Genomic DNA, 19,124 nt, shown 5'->3' on the forward strand with positions numbered 1-19,124 from the left:
GATGGCAGCATGGATCCTGCTTGGGAGAAATTCTCTCTCTCTCTCTCTCTCTCTCTCTCTCTCTGCCCCTCCCCCACTCATGTTGTCTCTCAAATAAACTTAAAATAAATAAAAACTATTCTTCCTGAAATATAACTTTTACCTTTTAACAAAATTAAATTTGGTTCCTATTATTCCAAATGACCTTTCTCCTCCCACTCCCCATTTTAAATAATATCCAAATGGTCTATATATAGCCTAAAGCCTTCTGGTGAAATAGAAGCAAAGATTATAAAGTACTGATCCAACCTCAGTCCCTCCCTTATCAACAAATTTTGTAACAAATATTCATCACCCTGTGTATCAGGTAAGAATTGGTTTTTACTTAATTTCAATCTGATAGCTTCTAATCACAGGAGTAGGAGGATGAAGAGAAGGAACAGGCATTTCACAGATAAACTGGTACAGGGAAACTCACAGGGGCCACTGCACCTCATCCAGCCCCGATAAATTATTCTCGCCACTCAGAGGACAACAGTTGAGAAAGATAAAATAAGTTCTGACTCAAAACGGGCCCTACCCATGTCTTATGAACTATGGTCCCAGAAACAGTAGAGGAAAACTAATAAATCTGCGCCACAAAAATCTGAAGATTAATGAGAAAAAAATGTATCATAAATGAAGGACAAAAGACAAACTGGTAAAAAAAAAAAAAAAAGATGTACACCGTGTACAACTTTTAAAATCCCATAAGAAAAAAACGAGCAAGTCAACCAAAAAATATGCAAAAGAGATGAATAGGCAATAAACTATAAATACAAATGCAATACAAATGCATACAGATACTTAGGGGCACCCGGCTGGTTTAGTCGGTGGAGCATATGACTCTTGATCTCAGGGTCATGGGTTCAAGCCCCATATTGGCAATAGAGATTACTTAAAAAATAAATAAATATAGATGCTCAACCTTGCTTATGGTTAAAGAAACACAAATTAAAACAAGAATTTCAACTGTCAAAGTGGCAAAAACAGGCATTCTCTCCTACTACTGGATGGAGGATGTTTTGTTATGACCAGAATTTTTTAAAGCACATTCTTTCTGGGGCAGCAATCACCTCTAGGAAATTACTCTTCAGCTATCCTCATTAAAGTATATCGGGGTGCCCGGGTGGCTCTGTCGGTTGAACGTCTGACTTCGGCTCAGGTCATGATCTCACAGTTTGTGACTTCAAGCCCCGCTTCAGACTCTGTGTCTCCCTCTCTCTCTGCCCCTAACCCACTCACATTCTGTCTCTGTCTCTCTCAAAAATAAATAAACATTAAAAAAATGTTTTAAGTATATCAAGATATCAACATGTACATACAAGGATGTTCACAGCAGTATCATTTATAAAAGAAAAAAATTAGAAACAGTTTCAATTATAGCACATCCATCCTATGGAATATCAGTATGTACTGATACAGAAAAACCTCTAATATATTCCTAAAAAGACCAAAAAAAAAAAAAAAAAAAAAAAAGAAACCCACAAACTTCAGAAGAACATGCATACAGTAGTTTACACAGGAGTTAGACATGCAGTCTGTACATGCAAAAAAACCTAGTCAAAATAACTCTTGAAAATTTCTTAAATAGCGCATAAAGTTCAGTATAGATTGTTGAGTATATCCAACTTTGAGCAGTAATTTTCATGCAAAATAAAATTTGAGAAACAATGAACCAGTCTAAAGGAAAAAGGGGGGAAAAAGTGAATTCAGGGGCGCCTGGCTGGCTCAGTCAGTAGAGCACACAATTGTTGATCTCAGGGTTATAGGTTCAAACCCCACATTGGGTGTAGAGATTACTTAAAAATAAAATCTTCAAAAGAAAAAAAGTGATGAATTCAGCTATCTGAACATTCAAATGATCATGAGTTTACAACTCCACAGTCTTTAGCACTGCATGGGAGATGGGTGAAAAGTTATTTCCATTTTACTAATCTGTTTTGGGGTTTTTTTGTTTTTTGGGTGTTTTTTTTTTTTTAATTTTTTTTTTCCACGTTTTTATTTATTTTTGGGACAGAGAGAGACAGAGCATGAACGGGGGAAGGGCAGAGAGAGAGGGAGACACAGAATCGGAAACAGGCTCCAGGCTCTGAGCCATCAGCCCAGAGCCTGACGCGGGGCTCGAACTCACGGACCGCGAGATTGTGACCTGGCTGAAGTCGGACGCCCAACCGACTGCGCCACCCAGGCGCCCCTTTTGGGGTTTTTTTTGAGAGAGAGAGAGAGAGAGAGAGAGAGAGAGCGCGCGCACAGGTGAGCAAGGGGCAGAAAGAGAGAGGGAGAGAGGGAGGGGAGAGAGAGAGAGAGCGAGAGCAGGGCTCACACAAAGCGGGACTCATGCTTACAAACCATGAGATCATGACTTGAGTTGAAGTCCAATGCTTAACCACCCAGGCACCCCTATTCTAATCTGTTTTAATATTAAGCCTTTATGATCTTAATAAAAGTATTTTTTGTTGTGGGGATTGTACATTGCTGAGTACTTGGCACTTGGAATAGTGCCTGGCACATAATACAAGCTTAATATTTGTCAAATGAATATACGGGAAATAAAGTAATAAACACTTAGCATAGGGTCCGAGTCAAAGTGCTCACTAGGTGGATGCCAGATTAGAATTGAAATCTTGCTTATCAGAGTCACAATGCAAATTGTTCTTTGAATTGATAGAAACAAAAATAGCTTTATCTTTTTTTTTTTTTAAGCCAACTCTACCCTCCAACGTGGGTTCAAACCCATGACCCTGAGATCAAGAGCCTCGTGCTCTAACAACTGAACCAGCCAGGTGCCCCAACAGCTTTATCTTTTTGAAAACTGGTATTTCCTTTAGTGGTTTTAGTGAACTACTCTTTCCTGTGGCAACCGGAAACTGGTTTCAAGACTTCTTAAAGAAATCTCATCTTTAGCAATGAAGTCTCCATTCTAGTTATGATTTCTATTGAGTTTAATTTTTACAAATGATATATAGGTACATACATGTAACTAACCACATCCACATAAAGGCCGAGATGCTCAGGTACAGTTTTGTTCTAAGGTGTACAAACTTCCTAACCATATAAAACATCAAAGGGATTTACATAGGTGACAAGATTACGGGACTGTAGCTTTCTTACTCTTCGGTGTTAAAAAAGGCCACACTTTTTTTTTTTTTTTTTTTTACATGGCAGTGATACATTTAATACTAAATTAAACCTTCTAGAGCTTATCTCAGATACTTGGCAGTATGTTCTATCAGGGCACAAAGATGAAGCTGCTAACCCAAAACACAGACTACACGGAACAAGGAGGAAGGTGTGAGAAAGAACAACATTTCTCCTTCTTGTCTTTCTAGGAACCCAGTAACACTTCACTGCAACAGAACCAACCTTGCTGTATGAAGTTAAGCCCCAACTCTAGCATAAAACACTCTCCACTCCTCACAATGTTAGCTCCTTCTCAAAACAGTCTGAAGAAGATCTCTCCAGATAGTTTGGAAATTTGGTTTCTGTTTTTCTGGGAAAAATATATTAAATGGACTTCTGAATTCTCTAATTTGAAGAAATTAGAGTCTTAACTTTTATCTACAGGAAATGTTTAGAGCTAAATCTACTAAACTGAACACAACTTTTAACAAAATCCCTCCAATCCACAGTCTTGCATGTTTATCCTTAAGGTTTTTGTTTGGTTTTGATTTTCCTTAATAGTTCATATCTTTCTTTTCTACATTTAAACTTTTCTTCCTATTTGGTTTGGCACACTCATTCATACCTTTATACAAGTCAATGATTACAGAGATGAAGGAAAAAAGGAGAAATTACTCGCTAAGTTTGCTGCCAAGTTCTTGAAGAGCTTGCTCCTGTTCGTGATGTACTTTTTTCAACTGCTGATTTTCATCCTGGATGTTAAGGAACTCCTTCAAAACAATAAAAAGACAGAAAATGCAATTTAAAGGAAATAAACAAGAAACTCCAAATTGTATACATACCAATAATTAGGAACACATATCCTTTAGTTTTTTATAAAAAATAGAACTCTATGTCCAAGTTCTTTCATCGCTGCTCCATCAAATATCACCTATTTCACATTCATTTAATCTCCTTACTGGTTTTGTGTTTTTTAAGTAAACTCTCCAACCAACGTGGGGCTCGAACTCACAACTCCAAGATCAAGAGTTGCATATATTACCAACCGAGTCAGCCAAGAGCCACTTCTTATTGGTATTTTTAAAGATGACTAGTATATTCTGTCTCTTTGGTATAAATATAAATTATGATTTCTCCTTTTAAGTAACTTAGTTTTCAAAGATATAATTTTTAAAAGTTTTACCACCATTTACTTTTTTAAGACTAATGATTTGCTGGGTCTCATTTCTAAGATGAGATAAGGCATCTTTCTCCTTTTGAAGATCTTCCTGCAAAGTCTGCCTCCATTCCTTCTCAATCTTCAAATCAGTTTCCAGTTGCACCCTTGAATGACAAATACACAGAAGCTTAGTGCTATTTATCACACGAGAGTTGTTTGTACTCTTTAGTAACAGCATCTTTTTGGTTGATTGTTTTCACTTTTGTGCATTTCTTCAGGTATTTTCTTTCATAAATATTTTTTGGTAAATAAGTTCAGCAGCACAGGGTTTTTTGATCCCGAGGTATCAACTTATTTGCCAACCACAAAAACTCCTTGCTAAATAATAATTTATGTCATTTTTCAATTCTGTAAACATAAGTACTGTAAGAACACAGAAAATGCCTGGAAGAGCATATCACACGATTAAAACTAGTTACATCTGGGGAACGGAATCAAGGAGAAAAATGTGAGGTTTTAATTATTTACATTTCTGTGCCATGGGAAAATTTTACAACAAACTATATTTCTGATATAAGAAGTACAGCCACCACTAAAGCAATTTAACATCAGTCACAGAAAAATCAACCCTCATACAAAGTGTTACTTTACAGACTACTGCTGAAAGCTGACCAATTACAAGACAAATCTAAGACCAAGGAGACACTGGGGAGAAATCCATACTGCCTGGAAATGCCAATTCACATCTGAAACACCACCTCATCATTCTAATAGGTACTAGCTGGCAAAACAAAAGTAGTCAAACTCCTACATTTTAGGATACCGAAAAGAAATCATTTTGAAAATTATTGCTCATAAGTAGGTATTACAGATGAGGCATATGCTGATAATGCTACAGTTTTTAATACTTTAAATTTTAATTCCAACATATAATATTGACACTATCATAATATTACATCATTTTAATATTCTTGTGTTAATATTTTGATTACTTTTGTTTCTTCATAAAGTTAGCATTTCCATCTACAGCCACATTATTTCTCAGTGAAGTAAATTTCAGATTTTATAATTCAGGATGAAGAGAAGAGATACCTCTAAATGGAATTTACAAATTGTTTATAAATACTATTTCACTATACATTCGAAAAGAATACAGGGACGCCTGGATGGCTCAGTCAGTTAAGCATCCGACTCTTGATTTCAGCTCAGGTCATGATCTCACGGTTCATGAGTTCAAGCCCTGCATCAGGCTCCGCACTGGCAATGTGTAGTCTGCTTGGGATTCTCTCTCTCTCTGCAATCCCCACTCTCACTCTCTCAAAAATAGATAAATCAATTAAAAGGGAAAAAAAAGAATACAGAAACAGGTTTATGTTACTAAAAGTGAAGTAACTCGAACTCACAAACCACGGTATCATGACCTGAGCCGAAGTCAGACACTTAACTGACTGAGCCACCCAGGCGCCCCAATACATTAAGGGCTCTTACAAATAAATATTAATAAGCTGAACACCCCAAGGGAAAAAAGTAGATGATAGGAGCTGGTAACTAACAAAATAAAGATATATAAAAGGATCTCACCAATACTCAAAGATGTAAATTCAAAGAATTAAGCACAATACTTCAGGCTAAAGGATTCCTTCAGGTTAACTGATATGACGGTATAGGCCTACATTAATTGATATGATACAATGTCCATGACATAGTAAATGCCATAAACAAAATACTAAGGAGCATGTAGCATGATCCTCTGTCTAAAAAACATAAAAAACATCTATGCATACCAGAAAAAAGGATACTCACCAAATGTTAAAAAAGTTTGCTCTAATTTTTATTTTCTTCACATTTTTCTATATTTTCTTACATTTAACCAACAGCATGTAATATTTTCATAGTCAGAAATCAATAAAGTTACTTCTCCAAAATGGGAATTTGTTTTTCTTGGACACAGTCCCAGCTGCCCATTTCTACAGAAACCATTTCAATTTTTTAAGCCATCAGGGAGAATCAAATTGTTCACATGTTCATACTCTACCAAATTGTTCACATGTTCATACTCTACCAAAATGTCACATGTTCACATGTTCATACTCTACCAAAATGTCACCAACTGAGAGACAAACTTACTTTCATGGCTTCAGAAGAAACAAACATCTTCTCTCTACAGTTGTACCCAAGACTTATTGAATAGGTTAGCCCTATAGGGAAGGGCCAGGTCCCTACAGTGTTAATTGGATCATCCTTTGGTCAAGGAATAGCTGCATCAATGCAGATAAATATCAGATTTGTCTAAGTGATTCAGTAACACAGAGTACCAGAATTTTAAAACTGTATTCTAGTGACTGGCAAAAGTGTTCCAGTCTTGCTTTTCATGTTTTTCATTTGGTAGGGCACAGGCTTAAACAACAAAACATTTCACATCATTAAAAAACCTGATGACTTAGGGGCTCCTGGGTGGCTAAGTCAGTTGAGCATCCGACTTCAGTTCAGGTCATGATCTCACAGTCCATGGGTTTGAGCTGGCGTTGGGCTCTGTGCTGACAGCTCAGAGCTTGGAGCCTGCTTCGGATTCTGTGTCTCTCTGCCCCTCCCCTGCTTGAGCTCTGAGCTCCGTCTCTCTCTCTCTCAAAAGTAAATAAACATAAAAAAAAAAAAAAAAAAGAAAGAAAGAAACCTGATGAATTAAATGCTTCTTGTGATTTTTGTTGCCAAGGGAGCCTTGAAAATGCTAGCTATCCTTTTATGGAAGTATTAAAATTAAGAGAAAATGTTTGTTTACTGAATGTTTTTGTTTTGGGGGATGGGTTTTAGTTTCATAATGTACAAATGATGCAAGTTTTCAACTAAGGTGATACTCCTTGGCCTAAAGCCTTATTCTACAGAATAAGAAAAATGTTATTTTTGTAGTAGGTTAAAAGGAACTTTAAAAAAATGATTACAAAAAAAACGCCCCAAGAAATCCTCCTCTCTCTTGCTAAAGAACCGGGAAGAGGTAGCCTAGCATGATAGAAACCTTTGTGACAATACATACCCTGTTTCTAAAGTATTAGAAACTGTATTTACTCTGTGACAATACCACCCTGGAGCAGGTGGAAGGTGGAGAAAACCATAGGCCCCCAACCACTGTCAGCAAAAGCTAAGTGGGGAGCCTGGACTTTCACTACCACTCAGCAGTAATGAGATGTCTACCACCCTTATATTAGTGGAGACTATATGGGGAACCTGGACTTTTATCCCTACATCAGTAACAAGGCATTTCTCACTTTCACCACAGGGTAAGTGAAAGCCAAGTGAAAAACCTAAATTTCAACCCCTGCCCAGTGTAATGAGATACCTCTAATTCTCCCCCTCCAGGATGTTATCAGCAGAGACCAAGAGGAAAGCCTGGACTTCCACTCCTACTTTATGGTAACAAGACACAACTCCTCTCCTCCACTGTGTCAGTGGAGAGTAAGTGGAAAGCATAGATTTCAATCCTTGCCCCATAGTTAGGCACCCTTCTCTATCCCATCCAGAATGGTCCTAGGCTTCTGCTATACTCACTTGGTATAAAGAGTCAGTGTCTATATTTCTCCCTGCTGGTGTGGTTTCAGTGGAGAACTACTCAAATGTAAAATTAAATTAGATGCAGTCTCATAATTCTCAAGACATCCAGAATGCAATTGAAAAAAATTTGTCATAACAAGACCCAAGAAAAATCCCAACTTCGATGAGAAAAAACAGATGCCACCATGTCAGATAATTCTAGACAAGAATTTCAAAGCAGTCATCATAAAAATGCTCCTATGACCAATTAAAAACATACCTGAAACAAAACAGGAAGCTTTAGCAAAAAAAGAAAGGAGGAAGAAAATACACTCAAATGAAAATCTTAGAACTGAAAACTACAATAACCACCCTAAATGGCTCAGTAGAATGAAGATGATGATAAAAGAATGGATTTCAAAACACTACCGTAGAGGGGTGCCCAGCCAGCTCAGTCAGTAGAACAAGCAATTCTTGATCTCAGGGTCATGAGTTCAAGTCCCATGTTGAGCATGGAGCCTACTTAAAAATGAGAAACAAAACACACAACACTACAATAGAAATTACCCAATTTGAACAAGAAAGAAAAAATAGACTGGAAACTTACAGGACTATAAAAAAAAAAAAAATTCTAACATTCAATGTTATCAGAATTCCAGAGAAGAGAAAGCAGGTGGACTGGAAAATGCATGTAGTTAAAAAGATGCCTAAAAATTTCCAAATTTGTCAAAGATTAAACCTAAAGATTCAAGAAGCTGACCAATCGCTTCTTGTCCTTTTAGCTAAGATAAAGTGTAGTATCAAGAAGATGACCATGGGGCACCTGGGTGGTCACTCAGTTGAGTGTCAGACTTCGGCTCAGGTCCTGATCTCGCAGTTCACGAGTTCAAGCCTCACCTTGGGCTCTGTGCTTACAGCTCAGAGCCTGCAGCCTGCTTTGGATTCTGTGTCTCCCCCTCTCTCTGCCCCTCCCCTGCTCATTCTCTGCCTCTGTCTCAAAAATAAACACACACACACACACACACACACACACACACACACACACACAGAAGATGACCAAAGCCCAAAAAGGATAAATCCAAAAGAAAATAATCTTGGGTAAAGAAACAAGGATTCAAATGACAGTGTTTTCCATCAGAAACTATGAAGACCAAAGAAAATATTCAACCCTTTTTAAGTGCTGAAAGAAAAGAACTGTCAATTTGGAATTCTAAGGATATTCTGAAAATATCCTTCAGAAATGAAGCTGACGGACTTCAAGCTGTATTATAAAGCTGTAATCATCAAGACAGTATGGTATGGGCACAAAAACAGACACTCAGATAAATGGAACAGAATAGAGAACCAAAATGGTTCCAAAAATGGACCCACAAACGTATGGCCAACTAATCTTTGACAAAGCAGGAAAGAATCCAATGGAATAAAGACAGTCTCTTCAGCAAATGGTGTTGGGAAAACTGGACAGCGACATGCAGAAAAATGAACCTGGACCACTTTCTTACACCATACACAAAAATAAACTCAAAATGGATGAAAGACCTCAATGTAAGACAGAAAGCCATAAAAATTCTCCAGGAGAAAGCAGGCAAAAACCTCTTTGACCTTGGCTGCAGCAACTTCTTACTCAACACATCTCCAGAGGCAGGGAAACAAAAGCAAAAATGAACTATTGGGACCTCATCAAAATAAAAAGCTTCTGCACAGCGAAGGATACAAACAGTAAAACTAAAAGGCAACTGACAGAATGGGAGAAGATATTTACAAATGACATATCAGACAAAGAGTTAGTATCCAAAATCTATAAAGAACTTCTCAAACTCAACACCCAAAAAGCAAATAATCCAGTGAAGAAATGGGCAAAAGAAATGAATACACACTTCTCCAAAGAAGACATCCAGATGACCAACTGACACATAAAACAGTGCTCAACATCACTCATCCTCAGGGAAATACAAATGAAAACCACAATGAGATACCATCTCACACCTGTCACAATGGCTAACATTAACAACTCAAGCAACAACAGATGTTGGTGAGGATGCAGAGAAAGAGGATCTCTTTTGCACGGCTGGTGGGAATGCAAACTAGTGCAGCCACTCTGGAAGACAGTATGGAGGTTCCTCAAAAAATTAAAAATAGAACTACCCTATGACCCAGCAATTGTACTACTAGGTATTTATCCAAGGGATACACGTGTCCTGTTTGGAAGGGACATATGCACCCCAATGTTTGTAGCAGCACTATCAACAATAGCCAAAGTATAGAAAGAGCCCAAATGCCCATCAATGGATGAATGGATAAAGAAGGTGTGGTATATATACACACAATGGAGTATTACTCGGCAATCAAAAAGAATGAAATCTTGCCAAACACAGCTACATGGGTGGAACTAGAGGGTATTATGCTAAGTGAAATTAGTCGGAGAAAGACAAACATCATATGACTTCACTCATATTATGACTTTAAGATACAAAATAGATGAACATAAGGGAAGTGAGGCAAAAATAATATAAAAACAGGGAGGGGGACAAAAACACAAGAGAGTCCTAAATATGGAGAACAAACAGAGAGTTACTAGAGGAGTCATGGGAGGGGGGATGGGCTAAATGGGTAAGGGGCATTAAGGAATCTACCCTTGAAATCATTGTTGCACTCTATGCTAACTTGAATGTAAATTAAAAAAAGAAATTAAAAAAAAAAAAAGAAATGAAGGTGAAATCAAGACTGCAGATGGGAGGAAACAAAACAACTAAGAGAATTGGCTGCCAATAGACCTACCCTAAAAAGAATGGCAAAAGAAGTTCTCCAAACACAAAGAAGAAAACTTAAAATATCAAGAATGAAGAAGAAATAACAAAGAGTTTTCTGAATTATGTTTCAGGGTTGAAGCACAAACTATAATATTGTCTGATGTAGGGGCACCTGGCTAGCTCCGCTGTAGAGCATGCAACTCTTGATCTCAGAGTTGTGACTTCAAACCCCACGCTAGGCTTAGAGTTTACTTAAAAAAATTAATAAAAACTTTCTAATACTGTCTGATGTGGTTCTCAATATTATGCAGGGAAAATATTTAAGCAACTCATGTTATGAAGGGGAGTGGATAGGGGCACCTGGGTGGCTCAGTCAGTTGAGCATCCAATTTTGTCTCAGGTCATGATCTCACAGTTCATGGGTTTGAGCCCCGCATTCGGCTCTGTGCTGACAGCTCAGAGCCTGGGGCCTCTCTCAGATTCTGTGTCTCCCTCTCTCACTGCTCTCTCTCTCTCTCAAAAAAAAATTTATAAAGGGGAGTGAATAAAAATATCCAAGTGGAGGTAAGACTTCCACACTTCATTCAAAGTAGTAAAACACCAGTAGACTGTGAAAAGCTGCAAACATACAAGAAAGTAGAGCAATCACTAGAATATCTATACAAAGGAATACACTTAAAAACACTAGAGATAAATAGGAATTCTAAGTTATATTCAACCCATGAGAAGGCAGGAAAAATGAAATAAAGGAATGAGAAAAAAAAACAATAAAATAGTAGACTTAAGCTCTCATATCAACAATTACACTAAATGTAAATGGACTAAATACATCGTTAAAACAGATTGTTAGGGGGCACCTGGGTGGCTCAGTCGGCTAAGCACCCAACTCTTGACTTTGGCTCAGGTCATGATCTCACAGTTTATGGGATCAAGCCCTGTGTCTGGCTCTGCACTGATACTGTGGACCCTGCTTGGGATTATCTCCCTGCCCCTCTCTACTTGTACATGTGCATGCTCTCTCTCTCTCAAAAATAAACTTAAAAAAAAAAGATTGTCAGAACAGATAAAAAACGTGAACTATGAGAAACTTACTTCAAATATACTGATAATAATAAATATTAGACCAAAAGTTTAAAGACTGAAAAATGCAAACATTAATTTTTTGTTTACTACATGACATTAACCAAAAGAAAGCAGCTGTGGCTCTATTAATATCCTGTAAAGAAAATTATCAGAGACAAGGAGGCATATCACAAAATGATAAAAAGATTAATTTGCCAAAAAGACGCAGCAATCCTAAATGTGTTGGCACCAAACAGAATCAGAATACAAGAAGCAAAACTGATAGAACTAAAAGTAGAAATACACAAATCTACAATTATAGATGGGATATTCAAGAAATGCCCTCTCGATAACTGACAGAACTATTAGAAAATGAGCAAGACTAGAGGAAGAACTTATCACTTCAATCACTGAATCTTGCAGCTTAGCAAGTTACACATCATAAATGGCATGTAGTCTTAATGATCTATTAAATATGATACATAACTATTTCCTATTGTTGTTAATTTTTCCCCACATACTTACTGGGGAATAAATACTGATGTTTATAAAGTAAAAACTAAAATACCCCTGTTAATCTGCCATCACTCCCCTGAGTGAATCTGAATTCTTTGAACCTGAATCTGAATTCTTTGAACTTTTTTTTTTTTTTAATATTTATTTATTTTTGAGACAGAGAGAGACAGAGCATGAATGGGGGAGGGGCAGAGAGAAAGGGAGACACAGAATCTGAAACAGGCTCCAGGCTCTGAGCTGTCAGCACAGAGCCCGACGCGGGGCTCAAACTCACGGACCGTGAGATCGTAACCTGAGCCGAAGTCAGCCGCTTAACCAACTGAGCCACCCGGACGCCCCTGAACTCTTTTCTATGTATATGTAAATATACACATGTACATGGTTTTAATTTTATAAAAAATGGGATATTTCACATACTATCTGCAACTTTTTTCTTCAGTCCAATGACATATACTGACATCCTTCCTAGTTGGTGATATACAGATCTATCATATGAAGTACTAATAAAAATATTCTCATAAAACATCATGTTCTATGATAATATAAGTTCCTTTGAGTTATAAAGGCCTATTACACTCAGTATCTGGAAACATAGGTTTTATCATAATTATGTTTTCTAACTTTTTTTCCCCAAGGAGAACTCCACAATCTAGCTGTAATCATAAACGAAAATATAGGTATTCTATCTTGATGTGCAAAAAAGGGGCAGTGGAAATTATGTTAATACAAGTATTTGTTTCCAAGAGTGAAATACTCACAGCTGTTTCTCCTTTTGGGAGATTTGTTTCTGCAGACTGTCGGATTTACTCTGACACTCTTGTAGATATTTCTTGTCTTCATCTTCAGCTTCCATTTGCGCCTTCTCTGCTTGCTGCAATCTGGTGTAATTCAAATCAACTTTGGGTAAAACTGAGGCTAGAACTAGGGTGTAAAAGGGTGAAGAAGACAAATAAAAGAAAAATGGGGAAATAGAAACATTTCTAAATGAAAACAAAGTTTGGGGGGAAACTCACAAACTCAAACGTGAAAGAGCCACACAATGTCTAGAAATTGTTTTGTGATTTTTTTTCAACATAACATATAATATGCCCAGAATACTATCTTCAAATTTGTTTTATTTCTTGTTCATAATTAACAATGCAAAGCAATACAGCCTTTACCACTTATGTAGAGCATTATGAATCAACTTTGAAAGTATAATAGGTGCATTACTGCCTTTTTACAAAACCATGTAAAGCACAGTATTTATGTCTACACTAGGTGAAGAAGCCACATTTGTTATTTACTATGCTAGGATGTGTATGCCAGGAATCAAGTGTGCTACAAGGCCAAGAGCAAAGACCTGCAATTACTTCAAATAACAGCCAAGTCCTCCCTGTAGGATCTTTATGCATTTACTAAATTATGCCAAAAGCTCTGTGTGTGTATGCACATGTGCGTGTTAAGATTCAAAGGAATATGGTATTAGTTGGCAACATTCTCTAGAGATCATTTTTGTTCATCACTGACATTTAAAAATTAGCTAAAAATGTGACTTTCATTTGCTATTTTTATTTTAAGTCATTGCTTCTCACTGTGCTTAGCTCCACTCCCTGCCTCCCATCTAGGATTTCTTAGATTTAACTTTGATATTTTTATAAGAAAACATTTCCCACATATTCAAGAGACATTAACTCCTTGTAGGGGATCACAGGTAAAATTTCTATTCGACTAGCCAAAAAATTGCCTCTTTTCTTCCTAAAACCATACCAATGGGGCAACCCTGACACATTTTAGAAGTATAAATGCCACTTCTAAGCAAATGAGAGTAACATTCAAGTTATCTCTAAATCTAAATTTAAAACATTAAGGTGAGGGGATAGGGCACAATTTCTCTAAGATTACAGAAACCGAAATAAAACTCAGAGTGAGGTAGGGCTTGAAGTTGTGCTATCATCGAAGAGGGCTAAGGGAACTGGAAAACTGAGCTGCTAAAGCACAAGAGAATGGCCAATCTGGGTTGTAAACTATTTTCAAACATATTTAAAATCAGTAAAGAAGCCATTAGGCCAAGAGGGAAAAAATTTGTGCCAACACATTGTGAAACCAAAGGTTAACTTATTTTGAAACAATGTTTATATTTTCCATCAAAAAGTAGCTAAAAAGATAAAACTGCACTTGAAAATCCTGACCTCCAAAAGGTCAATACTCAAATCAGCCTTTGTGCACAAGGTTTGAGGAATGTGTTTTTGGAAATCCAAGTGCACCCACTCTGCTTTATGGCAGTGTATTACCATAGCAGCTGATCAAGAAGTGTATAGGGTTCCTAATACCCTTTTCGAATACTTAATAGCATAAATTATTTTCTATTTAATATATTATAAAATTGTTGATTCTCTTTTAGTCTGTTTAAATACAAGTGGTTTTCAGAAAGATATATCTTTGACCAGCTTGTACTGGTCTTGAGTGTCACTGCTGGCATATTTCACCAATGACATTGCAATTGTCCTAGTTTGAGTTAACAAATCATTGTCACTTCATAATGGAATGGACAGAAATCAAAGACAGAAAAAGGTAATAAAGATGTCCAAAATGTAAAAATGGGGATAAAGAAAACAAAAAAGAAAAAAGAAGAAAGAGGATGTCAATAAAAGAATATTCATGTCAATAAAGCATTAATAGTTATGTTTTTCATAAGTAGATTCAAAGAAAGCAATGATAAGACATATGTTGACACCAACATGACAGATCAATGGAAATACATTACATTTTCCAACAATAAAAGTGAAAAATGCCAATATAAAACAATTCAATTTAAATAAAATTATTTCTTGGCTTCAGTTGAGGGTCCTAGCTCAAAGAAACACACTAAACTGCAAACTCAAGGCCTAATTTCAGATAGAGATGGTGAATGACAAAAGATATGACAATCAATATGCATGGAAATCAATCAGGGATAATTCCACCATAGATTTTGTTCGTTTTTCACTTTTTTTAGGTTTTTGCTTGTGTATTTGTTTTATGTAATAAATTGAACCACATGAAATTGTCAATATCAGACCTTTTTATGAAAATCCACAAAATGGTAAATTCAAATGAATCAGCCTAATATAAAGCAACTTGATTCCATGCAACAACCAAAACAAAAAAGGCAAAATCCTACTGGGGGGGGTGAGGGGGAAGGTCCTAAACTAAATTTTCCTAATGGTTTTTGTGGCAGGTGTCAGAGTTGAATAAAGAAAAGGGAGAAAAAAAGGAAAAAAAGAAACTAAGACTGGAGGTTCTGTACCTTTGTTCCAGCTGCCTCATAGCTACAGTAATTTTATTGGTTTTTTCTTCTAGTCGGGCAATTATTTCATTTTTTTCTTTCAAGCCATCTTCAGAACTCTATTTAGAAAAAAGAAAAACTATAGTGGCTTTGATTTTCAACCTGAATACTTTTAAGTTTTGTATACCATTTCACTATGGAATTTTTACTTTGAAATGAACAGTTATTCTGTAGATCAAAATACTCCTATGATATAAAGTAAAGCAGTAGACTACTAGTCTGCAATTAAAATGTAATAAACACACACACACACACTTTGCCTTCAGTGTTTTTTTTGGAAAACAACAAAATAAACTCTTGTAAACTATGTAAAATAGTTTCAATGTAAAGTATTTCAAATTAAATATAAAGAGCTTTTGGCACCAAACTAAACAGTGATGTCCCTTTATGAGAGAATTTGTAACAATTATTGTAGGAAAGCATTTCAATTAAAATTAAATCTTTCTTGGAGCCCTTGGCTGGCTCAGTCAGTACACCATGTGACTCTTATCTTGGGGTTGTAGGTATGTGCCCCATATCAGGTGTAGGGATTATCTAAAAAAATAAAATCTTTTAAAAAAATCTAAATCTTTCTCAGGACTATACTGTATAAAGAATTCACAAAAATGTCCTGCATATTTAGGGTGAATTTTCCCAAAAGATTTAATCTTCATACTTAACCTTTCAGCATTTAAAAGGAAATCAGGTAGGTGATTTTTTTGTTGATACCTTACTTAAGAAATAGTCTGCTCTATTTCTTAAGCTTCCATTTAGAAAAAAAGTCACTGGTTTTGATTACCAATATGGCACAGTTAAAATGACTCATCCCTTTAAAAACCAGATGCTTCATACAAATAGTCATTTTCAATTTCCACTCAACTCAAGAAATTCCAAGAATTTAAGAATGATCCTTACCTGCAACTTTTGATACATCTCTATGTTAATTGATTTAACTTCCTCTAGTTGTTGCCGAAGGCCTATCAGAGTATCTTGTTTCTCATGGATATCTTTCTCCAACAACTTCATGGCAAGTTCAATCTCATGTTTCATACTAACTTGTACTGCTAGCTCATTCTCCACATCCTGCAATTTCAATATATATTCAATTCACACACTACTTCAGGATGTCAAAAATCAGATACACACAGTTAATAAGAACACAAAAGATTTTCTATTCAATATGCACAGTACTCTTCTGAAGTATAAGCCCCACTAAAGGGAATCAACCAGGTCCTATAACAGCATAAAATTCCAAATATTTTCAACTGCATATTTTGCTAAAATGAAAGTATTTTCTAGATTCTGTTAATTATCATTATTCTACTAATTCAAGAATTAAGTATTTTTATGCCTCATTAATTCGGTGTTAATTTTCCTTAATCAAAGAAAAAAAGCAGTCAGCACAAGTGAAGGCCAAAGAAAACTCAAAAATCCCACCTCATAGTTTTAATTTCTTCTCTTCAAGAATTTTATATCAGAATGAAAAGAAGTTTCCTAATATAAATAAATAGCATAACAGATATATAGCAAAAGGGATAGAAAGGCTGGCAATACTCTTTTCTTGACCTGGGTGGTGATTACATAGGTATTAATGTTATTACCCATTAAGGTGTACATTTGTATTTTTCTATAGATATTAGAACAATTTAAAAGGTTAAAAAATAAGTTAATTTTTTAAAAGTAACCTCTATGCCAAACATGGGGCTTGAACTCATGACCCCAAGATCAAGAGTCGCACATTCTACCGAATGAGCCAGCCAGGTGCTCCCAAAATAAGTTAATTTTAAACATGATTTTACCGGGGTGTCTGGGTGGCTCAGTCCATTAAGCTTGACTCTTGATTTCAGCTCGTGTCATGATCTCATGGTTCATAGGTTTGAGCCCTGCCTGGGGCTCTGTGGGAACAGTGTGGAACCTGCTAGAGATTCTGTCTCCTTCTCTCTCTTTCCCCTCCCCACTGGTGCTCTCTCTCAAATAAATATATAAATATATAAATAAATAAAACTTTCGGCGCCTGGGTGGCTTAGTTAAGCGTCTGACTTGGGCTCAGGTCATGATCTCACAGTTTGTGGGTTCAAGCCCCACGTCAGGCTTTGCTCTCACCAAGAAGCCTGCTTCAGATTCTCTGTCTCCCTCTCTCTTTGCCTCTCCCCGACTCATGCTCTCTCAAAAATAAACATTAAACAAAAAAACTTTGTAATAAATAAATAAAAACTTTAATATGGTTTTACTCATTTCACTCAATCCACTCATTTCACAGTTTAAAAACACTTTAAAGGGGCACCTGGTGGCTCTGTCAGTTAAGTGTCTGATTCTTGGTTTTGGCTCAGGTCACGATCTCACAGTTCATGAGTTCAAGCCATACATCAGGTTCTGCACTATCAGCACAGAGCCTGCTTAGGATTCTCTCTCTCTCCCACTCTCTCTGCCCTCCCCTGCTCACTCTATCTCTCAAAATAAATAAACTTTAAAAAAATTTTAAAAACACTTTAAAAAACAATTGATAAAGTAGGAACTTAAAAGAACTTGAGGGAGTTGCAAGCTGGTGAGATTTCTATCCCACCCAAGAAGATAAGGTTAAAGAAGAGATTTTAAATGGTACTTGCTTAAGGGCAAATTATTATGATTATTATTATTTTTGCTAATAATACCTACCTGTCTTAACTGAGATTCATCTCGAAGCTGCCTTCTGGCCTCGTTGTACATTTCATCAAGCCCCTGCCGAGAATGCTTATATGTTTGAAGCTCAGTTTCCACATCTACTTTGGTAACCTAGAAATAAAACATAAGTTTTTACTGTTTAATCACTACTATTAATACAGCACAGAAATAAATATCCAGTCTATGCACAAGTCCTCCAAAGTGGCAATTTCTGACATAAGATGGTCTGTTTGCAATCAGTCTATACTTACCTCTAGGTTCTGCTGTGTTTTCATTAAAATCAATTTATTTTCACTTCGTAATTGATGATTTTCTTCTTGGAGTTTAATGATATTATTCTTTGCTATTGCTAACTAAAAATTACAAAACAGGGCAAGAAAAAGAATTTAAACACCATTACTTATACTTGCTTTACAGGTTATGTTCATGGCTATAAACAACAAAATATAAAATCCTAAAACTAGTCAAATGTCTCACACGTACAGAAGTTTTCATAAGAAAAATACACTATTATCCCAAGATACCAGTAAAAAAATTATACTCTTATTTCTACTATTTCCTTTTATTAGTCAAAATATGTTAGTTAAAACATATTATGCTTATCTGATTTATAATATTTTCTGAATACAAAGTGCCAGGAAACAATAAGACTGTAAAGATCTGTGTAAAGACAAGATCTATAAGGAAAGAAGGCTGTGCGATCACTGAAAATGTGATACAGACCTTCACAATAACCAAATAGGACACTCTCTGAAATACAGGAATAATACTGAGTGACCATCACAAATATGAGACATTTCTCAACATCAGAGGTAACCATGAATGACTGAGTGGCTTGGCTCTGATGCCTAGAATGAAAAGAGGGATTCCAGGAAAGGAAAGCAGGGCCTACCCCTAATGTTGGCTTGCACATAAATTTCTGAACACTTCATCAGGGATATAACTTGAACTTTAGAGTGCGCCTAAGGCCAAGAAGAGGCACAAACTAGTGAGCAGCTCTCTCTAATGGTCCCCATCTATCTAT

The 19,124-nt window shown here is 36.3% G+C and overlaps 1 protein-coding gene across 7 annotated transcripts in view; it reads right to left on the reverse strand.

Moving 5' to 3' along the window:
* Positions 1-19,124, reverse strand: part of RUFY2 (RUN and FYVE domain containing 2) — a 49,114-nt gene that overhangs the window by 10,668 nt on the left and 19,322 nt on the right. For 5 of the 7 annotated variants that reach the window (XM_045040054.1, XM_045040055.1, XM_045040053.1 and 2 more), the window contains exons 9-15: positions 18,352-18,453; positions 18,095-18,211; positions 16,355-16,522; positions 15,422-15,519; positions 12,912-13,031; positions 4,335-4,464; positions 3,817-3,911 (exon numbers count right to left, since the gene is read on the reverse strand). In XM_045040054.1, coding sequence (XP_044895989.1) covers positions 3,817-3,911; positions 4,335-4,464; positions 12,912-13,031; positions 15,422-15,519; positions 16,355-16,522; positions 18,095-18,211; positions 18,352-18,453 — 830 coding nt within the window. Of the gene's footprint in view, positions 1-3,816; positions 3,912-4,334; positions 4,465-12,911; positions 13,075-13,248; positions 14,668-15,421; positions 15,520-16,354; positions 16,523-18,094; positions 18,212-18,351; positions 18,454-19,124 lie in introns of those variants that run through there. The other 2 variants (XM_045040057.1, XM_045040056.1) reach the window with 2 other exon arrangements.

This window comes from Felis catus, chromosome D2 (assembly GCF_018350175.1).
Source record: "Felis catus isolate Fca126 chromosome D2, F.catus_Fca126_mat1.0, whole genome shotgun sequence".
In the NCBI taxonomy this organism is placed as follows: Eukaryota; Metazoa; Chordata; class Mammalia; order Carnivora; family Felidae; genus Felis; species Felis catus.